Source organism: Rhincodon typus, chromosome 22 (genome assembly GCF_021869965.1).
Source record: "Rhincodon typus isolate 14 chromosome 22, sRhiTyp1.1, whole genome shotgun sequence".
Lineage (NCBI taxonomy): Eukaryota > Metazoa > Chordata > Chondrichthyes > Orectolobiformes > Rhincodontidae > Rhincodon > Rhincodon typus.
In genome coordinates this window covers 47,279,974-47,289,494 of record NC_063353.1, presented here as the reverse complement: position 1 = coordinate 47,289,494, position 9,521 = coordinate 47,279,974, and the positions used below count along the sequence as shown (strand labels likewise).

Here is a 9,521-nt window from a genome sequence, read left to right as displayed (position 1 = left end):
TAGCAGTGACTTGGAGACAGTAAGGACTGCAGATGTTGGAAGCCAGAGTCTATAGGTGTGAGGCTGGAAAAACACAGCAGATCAGACAGCATCAGAGGAGCAGGAATGTCAGCGTTTTGTGTCGAGACCGTTCGACGGTGACTTTCCTGCTCCTGGGATGCAGCTGTGCTTTCCCAGCCTCACATTTAGCAGTTACTGCTGCACCATTGCAGAGCACAGCTAGAATTTTATACAAAAAATGCTCAGATTACCACCAGTCCTTGCCTGGACTTGGGATTATGAACTGATCTTCACTGAGTTGAATGGTTCTTTCAGCGAGGTGTTACGCCTCTGGGATCTGGTTGAATCATCCAATGATGTGGATGAATGCCTCTTCGGTTTCCTGGGAGACTGGCAGGACAGGAACTGTGCGAAGCTCTCCCTAAAATACTGATCAAAGACCAAGTAGACAATTGGGTTGACGCAACTGTTGAAGAAGGCCAGGCAGGTGAAAACCTTGAGACCTTTACTCACTGCTTCATGGGTGTCACACGAAACATCGATGGTGAAGATCTGGACCAACACATCCAGGGTCTTTAAGACGTTGTAAGGAAGCCAGGACAAGATGAACATGGTGATGATCCAGAAGCCGATTTTGATCGACTTCCTCTTCTTCCTCTCCTCCTTGCTCCTTCTGTTGAAGTGCCTGTAGAGTTTGAAACCCACCGAGCAGTAACACATGGTGATGATGGCCAGGGGCAAGACAAAGGATATGAGCCTAATCACAAGGGTGAAGATGTTCCCGGAGAGTGTGCTTTCCTCAGAGCAGATCCACTTGTCATCATATTCCAGCAGGTGTCTGAATGAGAAGGTGGGCAGCCCCAGGAAAATAGAGAGAACCCAGATCACCAAACTGGTGACAATGGCATACCTTCTGCTTCTCAGGTAGCTATAGTTCCCGGCCAGCACAATGGCCACGTACCTGTCAATACCCATGCAAGTTAAGAAGAAAATGCTGGAATACATGTTGACAACCAGAATGTAGCTACAGATCTTGCATAGGCTCTGTCCAAAGGGCCAGTGATGGTCCAGGACTGTGGAAACCACCCAGAACGGTAACGTAAGCAGGAAAACCAGGTCTGCAATTGCCAAGTGGGTGATAAACACATCAACTAAACGGTTAGACTTTCTCTTTGATCTCATAATAACAATCACAACGATGTTCCCAAAGGTGCCTACGATGAAAACAAAGCAGTAGGTTAACACGATGAAAGTCTTTGCATAGGACACATCCTGAAGGTTGCAGAACAGATCTGGGTAAGTCTGATAGTCGTACCCAGTGGTGGGTTCTAGTGGGGTGGTCATTGTTCCCATCCGCCGAGACAAATCAGTCAGCTTTAAACAAGCCTGTTGTGTAACTCTGCTCACTATCTGCAGCTTCCCTTTACAATAAAGTTTGTCACCCACTCGGAGGGTGATTTGCCACCACCTGCCAAGCAATATATGGTATGTGGTCTCTGGGTATTCAGCTGGCATTATTTCAAAGCTATCGGATGCTTCATGAGGTTAATTTATTTGATGCTGTACTTCCCCTCCATTTGATGGAATCGCAGCGTTTACCAACCATTTCCGAGCTTGCAAGCTTAATAGCATGCGATTTTTTTAAAAAAAGAAGCCCCTATTACATATTAAATCAACATCTTTTGAAAACCTTCAGTTCCAGCCACATCATGATTCTGATAAACATCTTCAGTGTCAAGAGAGTGATCAGCTCCGATTGACACCCTCTGGCATCTCGAGCAGAATCGTTTACACCTCGTATCAAGGTAAATCATCCCCATGCAGTAACGTGCCAACCGACTGCAGATTTCAGAGCAATCTTTAAATTTATCCTCATGCTTGCGGTGCTCCCCTGTCAGGCCAGAGTGCAAGGAAAAGTTTATCTGCTGCGGGACCCAGAGCACAGATAGGAAAGTGGACCATTCTGTAATATTAAAACCTAAATGAACGTAAAATAAATGTAAAGTTGTGAAAATCTTAAAGCTGTGGGTTTCGCAAAGAATATTCTCACGTCCAAAGTGACAAGCTTAACCAAGAAAGACAAGGAAGTAGGATTTTTTTTAAAGTATTGATATATATCAGCTTTCCCCAAACAGACATCTAACTTGCAAACAACCAGATGGATGGTAAGGTCTCACACTGGCAAAGTTGATTGAAAATCACACTTGTGTCATGTTTGGTCCGATCTATCCTCTCTGTGGATAAAATAAAACAAAAGCTCACGATATTCGTGACCTAAAACCTTAACTCTGTTTCTCTCTCCACGGACACTGCCCCACATGCCCAGTGTTCCCGCCATTTTCTGTTTCTTTATTTTCCGATTTCCAGCATCCACAGTCCTCTGATTTTGCACATAACGTTCATATTTAACACTAAAAAAAAACGAAATTGAGAAAACCACAAAAGATTGTTTAGTCGCACCTCTCTGTTACATATTTCTCATTCTCATGGCGGCAGCTAATGAAAGTTAACATTCAACAAAAATTGTTCAAAGTAGTTTGTACTATTCACGAATGAGAGCTATTCAGAGTTAAATTGTGCGATTTCTGTGAATAAAAGGTTTGGCTTTTCTAGTGAAGACGTGGCTCTATCTTCCCACTATCAGCAAAACGTTGCCACCATAAATGGCTTGTAAATGCATCCCTCATTAGGTCTTTGCAAATTGTTACCTTCAGTGACTGAAATAGTATGAAATTTACTGTTTGTCTCTGGAATTCAGCACTTATTTCTGGGAAGCTGTATTGGAGCACTGATAAGTACCCCTCTAATTATCACACTTCTCTGAAAGTAGCCCTGGAGCTCTGACATTGTCAATCAGTCCCGAGAATTGCAACTCAGTGACCATGGGGCTAGCCAGGATCTTCCATAAAGCATAAGTATAGTTCTCTAATCAACTGTATTCTAAATATGACAACATTCTTATGTTGTGGAGGTGCCGGTGTTGGACTGGGGTGGACAAACTCAGAAGTCACATGACACCCAGTTATAGTCCAACAGGTTTATTTCACAGCAGCAAAGAAAACCTGAGAATAGGTTCCTTCATTTTGATTTAGTTACATGTAACTACATTTTCATTGAAGTGCAACAACTGTATGCTAATAGAACTAGAAAATGTTTGTTGTTACTGACTCCACATCTGATTAGGCCACATCTTAAACCAAAAGAAATAGGAATAGGAGTAGGCCATTCAGCACTTTGAGTCTGCTCTGCCATTCAATAGGATCATGGCTGATCTGACATTCCTCCCATCCACTTTCCCCATAACCCTTGATTCCCCTCCTGATCATATTTCAACATTAAATATGACCTTAAACCTTCAACGCAAGAACTCAACCCCCACAGCTCTCTATGGCAGGAAGTTCCACAGACTCTCAACTCTATGAGACAAGAAATTCTTCTTCATCTCAGTCTTAAATTGGCAGCCCTTTATTCTGAGACAATGGAATCTTGCTATTTACCCTAATACCTGTCAAGTGGAATTAAAAAGAAACAGATTTGAATGCAAAACAAAGTTGTAATTCCAACACACCTCAAGGTAAATTACTGTCAGAAGGCAAGCAAGTTTCCTCGACTAAAGGGATAATGGTGCAAGGGTCAAAGGGCATGGTAATGGGTCCACACATAGGCAAACCAGGGGCCGTTGGCAGCTGAGAAACTCAACAGAATATTATCAACAGTTTTGTGAAGCAGCAAGATGAATCTATTCGATCAGAGATAATAAGAACCACCAATGCCAGAGCCAGAGATAACACAGTGTGGAGCTGGAGAAAATTTTCTGAAGATTTTCTGAAGAAGGGTCCTGACCTGAAACGTCAGCTTTCCTGCTTTTCTGATGCTGCCTGGCCTGCTGTATTCCTCCAGCTCCACACTGTGTTATAGCTGAATCTATTTTATATTGTTTTGTTTATGTACAGTGGATAGGAACAGAGGAAATACAAGAAAGAGTAGGCCATTTGGCTCCTTGAGCCTGGCCCATCATTCAATGAGGCCATGGTTGTCCTATTACATTGACACTCTGTTCCTGCACGATCCCCTTATCTCTCAATGTCATTTAACACTAGAAATGTATCAATCTTTGCCTTGAACATATTCACAAACCAAGTCTTGCCCTGCATCCACGGCGGAGAATACTAAATATTCACCAGTTTCTGAGGAAAAAAGCTCCTCCTCATTTGGCTCAAACTCTGAGACAAAGTCCCTGGTTCTAGACACCCCCTACCACCTCAGTGAAGTACAGGGGAACAGACATCCTGCATTTATCCTGTTGAGTTTTGAAAGAACTTCATAAGTTTTAATCAGATCATGTCTCATTCTTCCAAACTCTAGAGAGTACAGGTACAGTCTCCTCAATTCTCCTCATGCAACAACCCTGCCATGCTAGGGATTAGTCTGGTGAACATCTGTCACCCTCCCTCTATGCCAAGGATATCCTTCCCTAGACAAGATCCCCAAATACATTACAACTACAGATTCCTCCTATCTCTTCTGCTTGCTACAACTGCAAAATATACCTCAACAAAACTGTCGAACGTTATTTGCCTTTTGTAAATCCATGTTGACTCTCCCCAGTTAGATTATAATTTTCTATGGGAAGATTATGGTCCCCATATCTAAATCATTGATATAGATTGTGAATAGCTGAGGCTCAAACATGACCATTTTTTATCCCACTGGCCATAGTCTGCCAATATGAGAATGACCTGATTATTACCACTCTCTGTTTTCTGTCTGTCAACCAATCCTTTCACCATATTGCCCCCATCTAATTTTACTTCCTAACCTCACATGTGAGACCTGATTGAAAGTCTTCTGAAAATCCAAATATACTATAGTCCCTAGTTCATCCTTACATGTTCTGCTAGTAACATCTTGAAAAAACTCCAATACGTTTGTCAAACATTTATTGGTTGGTGCATTGAGTACAAGTGTCAGGATGTAATGTTACAGCTTTATAAAACTTTGGTTAGGCTGCACCGCATTATAGGATGGATGTGGAGGCTTTGGAGAGGGTGAAGAAGAGGGGAGGTGATGGCCTAGTGGTATTATTGCTGGACTGTTAATCCGGGGATCCAGATAATGTTCTGGGGACCCAGGTTCAAATTCTGCCATGGCAGATGGTGGAATTTGAATTCAATAAATATCTAGAATAAAGAATCTAATGATGACCGTGAATCCATTGTCAATTGTCAGGAAAAACCCATCTGGCTCACTAACGTCATTTTTGGAAGGAAACCGCCATCCTTACCTGATCTGGCCTACATGTGACTCCAGAACCACAGCGATGTGGTTGACTCTTAAATACCCTCTGGGTAATAAATGCTGGCCTTGCCAGTGATGCCCTCATCCAGTGAACGAATAAAAAAATAAGTTGCCTGGATTAGAGGGCATGAGCTATAAGAAGACGCTAGGAAAACTCAGGTTGTTTTCTCTGGAGCTGCAGAGGCTGAGGGGAGATTTTACAGAAGTCTATAAAATTATGAGATGCATAGATAGGGTGAACAGTTAGATACTTTTTCCCAGAGTTGGAATGCCTAATACTAGGGAGCATGCATTTAAGGTGTGAGGGGCAAGATTTTTAAACAAAGAGTAGTAGATGTCCAGAACTTGCCACGAGGGATGGTGCTGGAGGTAGATATGATGGAGCCGTTTAAGGAGCGTTTAGATGAGCACATGAACATGCAAGAAATGGAAGGATATGGACCAAGGGCAGGCAGAAGAGATTCATTTACTTTGGCATCATGTTTGGCACACATTGTGGGCCGAAGGACCCAATGCCATGCTGTACTGCTCTACATCCTATCATTTCCCTTTGATAAATTCATGCTGATAATACCCATTTTGACCACAATGTTCTAAGTCTGGATGTTATTGGGTTTTGCAGTTTCAGGGTAAATTCCAGTTCCATGCTGCAAAATTTAGATGAGCTCTCATTATATTCTCTTGTCGTTTGGAAAAAGAGACCTGACTCAGATGATGAGTGAAATGCAAACCAAAATGATAATTCACCACGCAGGTCAACAGGGTCAGCACCGTGCTGTGAGAATTAACTTAGTGAATGCACAACTAATCTTCAAATTCAAACATAATTTCAGGCCTGCTTTTCTTAGAATTCGTCACTGATACTTTCTCATGTTAGAGAGTGCTCTTTGCTGAAGGTAATAAATGCACATTAAATGTATCAAACAAATCTGGTTTCATTATGGATGGAACACGTCATTTTGTTGTAGTGAAAATATGATTAAAATGAATACATTTTTCCATTTAAAAATTTATAATTGTCTGGGAAAATTATGTTGGGGATTCCCTCAGGAGGAAGAGGGGAGGGTATTTAAGTATTTAATGTTTTAATTCTCTGCGCAACTTCATACGTTACAAATTCACCATACGATGTTACACAATTCATTCCTAGACTTTATAAAAATATACAGGAAAATATTATTTACTGTGGATGTTTCAACTCAAAGACATGTTTTCTAAAACATTATTTTTCACAAGCTGAGTTGACTGGAGATGTTTCTCAGTCAATTTGAGTAATGAAAGTACAAAGCGGCTAATGTCTGATCAATGAACAAAACTCAGATTGACAAGTGTAATAGTGTTTGGAAAGAGAGATATTCTTAAATATTGTTGCATTATGTTTGTTTTTAATGAATCAGACTGCTTAATCCTGCTATTGTCTTTTATTTATCAAATCATGGAACATTACAAAAGAGTAGCACACCATTTGACATGTCAAATCTGTAGTAGCTCTATGAAAATCTCTGCTATGTAGACCCGTACTGCAGCACTTTCCTCTATGACCCTGTTAGTGCTCTTCAAACACGTCCAATTTACATTTGAAAGTTCCCAAATTTACGCTTTAAATCTAACCACAAATTCCTGATCCTCAACTGTAGGAGGGACCAGTTTGCAATGTCTCTAAAGCTGAATAAAATTCACATCCATGTTCAACAATGGTGTCTGAATTGCTGGATAATTGTTGTACTTAATGCCTGACCTGGACTGCTGTCACCATGTGGAACGTAAAAATCAGAATTGTTGTTTGAACTCTACGAAGGTGTCAGTAACAATTCTTATCTCTTTAAAATTTCCATAGAACTCACCTTACCTTAGATTAAAATTCAGTGCACGTTTTAAGATGAGTCTGTCATAAATACATCACCAGAAGTCAACTTTTAACTTTATTTTGTTGAAATTTATTCACTTTGGGCACATTTTCCATACTCTTGGAAAGATGAAGGAAGCTAACATTTTTTCTGAAATGTATTTTTTTGCCAAAGATAAAATTAATTACAGACCAATGTATAATGAAATGTCTGCTGGCCAATTGATCTTAGTTAGATAAGAGATAAAACATGTTTTGAGACTTAGATTGAGCACCTAAGTTAATATTTATTTGTGTGGTATTTTCATTTTAACCTTCCCATAAATACGTAAGATCTGTTTCAGACTGTCCACAGTTCCAAGAATTGACCAAAATTCAGAATTATCTTTCATTTTTTTAATCTTAATTTCAGTTGTAGGAAGAAGTAATTTTATTTTGATAATGGAATTTTAAAATTTTTTTAAAAATAAATATAGTGTCAATATGATTTTTAAATCTTTTTAAAATAAATAGTGTCAATATGAATTTGGACAATCATTGTTTGGACAATGTAAAAAATAATCTGTGTGCCATTTTTCTGTAGATTTACAACCGCCTGTGCTAACAGCAACATTAAAATATTAAGTTTTATTTTTATAGCAATGGTTACATTTTGTTAATTCTGGTAACCAGGTTAGATGCTTGGTTAATCCAATGCCAGAATATCCAAAACTTAATGCATTTTTTTTTTTAATCCTTAATATATGATTCTAAAATTGCTCTGATAACCATATATCAAGAGTAAAATCTGATTTTATGGCTAGTAACTGAACCAATATAACTGTTCAACTCCAAAACAAAATACAATTATTTTAATGCCATTAAAATTTTAATTCAGTTCAAGCATAACTTTTAAAGAGTTGATTATTTTAGTAACACAATCCTCAAGTTAACGTGTAAATTGTCTGATTGCAAATTTGTGCCAAATTAGCTTGTTCTACCTTGCCAAATTTTTTTTTTAGATAAATGAATTTACTCCTTTCTTGGCTGAGGAGTTTGCCATTTCCATTAGTTTCCATCAATTATTCATTTAATCTTCAAAAAAAAAACCTGTAGAACCAACATATTTGCTCAATTCTCCCGTGCATGGATGAATGGGTTTGCCCAGTTTAGGCAGCACTTATGCAAAACCATTGTGCTGAGCTGCAGACATATTAAAAATTTATAGTGCACAAGGAAATATCCAACAACTAATTAATATCATTATTTCTTTTGCACACAGCAGTAATGTGAATGCAGTAGTAATAACGTGTGCATTTGTTCTTAACATCATACTCTTAGCTGGGTTCCAAACTATCTGCATTCTAAATTATTTCAACCTTTTAGCACGCAAAATTGCACAACCAATTCTGATTTCACACTTGCAGTCCGGTGCAGGCTTGCGATTCTCAATTTGAGTTCGATTGCCTCCTCGAATTGCTTTTGTCTCCTTATTCATCTGTCACAGTATCATTCTGTTTTTCTCTCTAATTTGCTGGGGCAGGTATCCAGGTCATGTTTTTTGTCATCATTCTTGCTCATTATTTCTGGAACTTAAGCTACAAATAATTTGAGTGATTTTCTTTTAACTGCTTTTTAAGTTAATCTAACATAACAGTCCACAGACACCTCCTGATTTCAAACCCCTCCTTTTTTAGTCAGGGAAGGCATTACATTGAAAAACTCTTGCTGCTTCTGCTCCTGCTCCTGTTCGAAGTGTATAAGTGGCAAACCAGCTTTCTACTTAATGCGAGAGTGGACAGAATGATCCATGGCTGGGTGTCTTCAGAAAAGCAGTGGCCAACAGTGTGTTAGCTGAAAAGTCGCACTCCAATTCCTAGTTCAGAGAACCAAACGCGAAATATTATCTGGATTAATTACCGTTAAATCACCTTACGATACAAGTGAGTCATGCTTGAATTCATTACAATGAGCTTGAATGTGAAATTGTGTCATGGCAAAGCTTTCTGAAATCGGTGTAATTATGGCCTCCTCATTTTTTTTCTTATATTTTTATCTCTTAATATTAATAAAGTCTTCTGTAGTCATAAAGATAGTTTATTAATTCATTGGGGTGGCACAGTGGCTAGCACTGCTGCCTCACAAAACCAGTGATTGGGGTTTCAATTCCACACTCGGGCGACCGTGTGGAGTTTGCACATTCTCCCTATGTCTGCGTGAGTTTCCTCTGGGTGCTCTGGTTTCCTCCCACAGTCCAAAGATGTGCAGGTTAGGGTGGATTGGCCGTGCTAAATTGCCCCATTGTGTCTAAAGATGTGCAGGTTAAGGTGTATTGGCTGTGCTAAATTGCCCCATAATGTCCAGGGATATGCAGGCTGGGGGGGTTAACCATGGGAAA

The 9,521-nt window shown here is 39.6% G+C and overlaps 1 protein-coding gene across 1 annotated transcript; it reads right to left on the bottom strand.

Annotated features, from left to right (window-relative positions):
• Nucleotides 1-276: 276 nt before the first annotated feature.
• LOC109918166 (apelin receptor A-like) lies at nt 277-1,515 on the bottom strand. Its single transcript, XM_020518063.2, has one exon. The coding sequence runs from the start codon at nt 1,513-1,515 to the stop codon at nt 277-279; it is 1,239 nt and encodes a 412-aa protein (XP_020373652.2).
• Nucleotides 1,516-9,521: the final 8,006 nt, after the last annotated feature.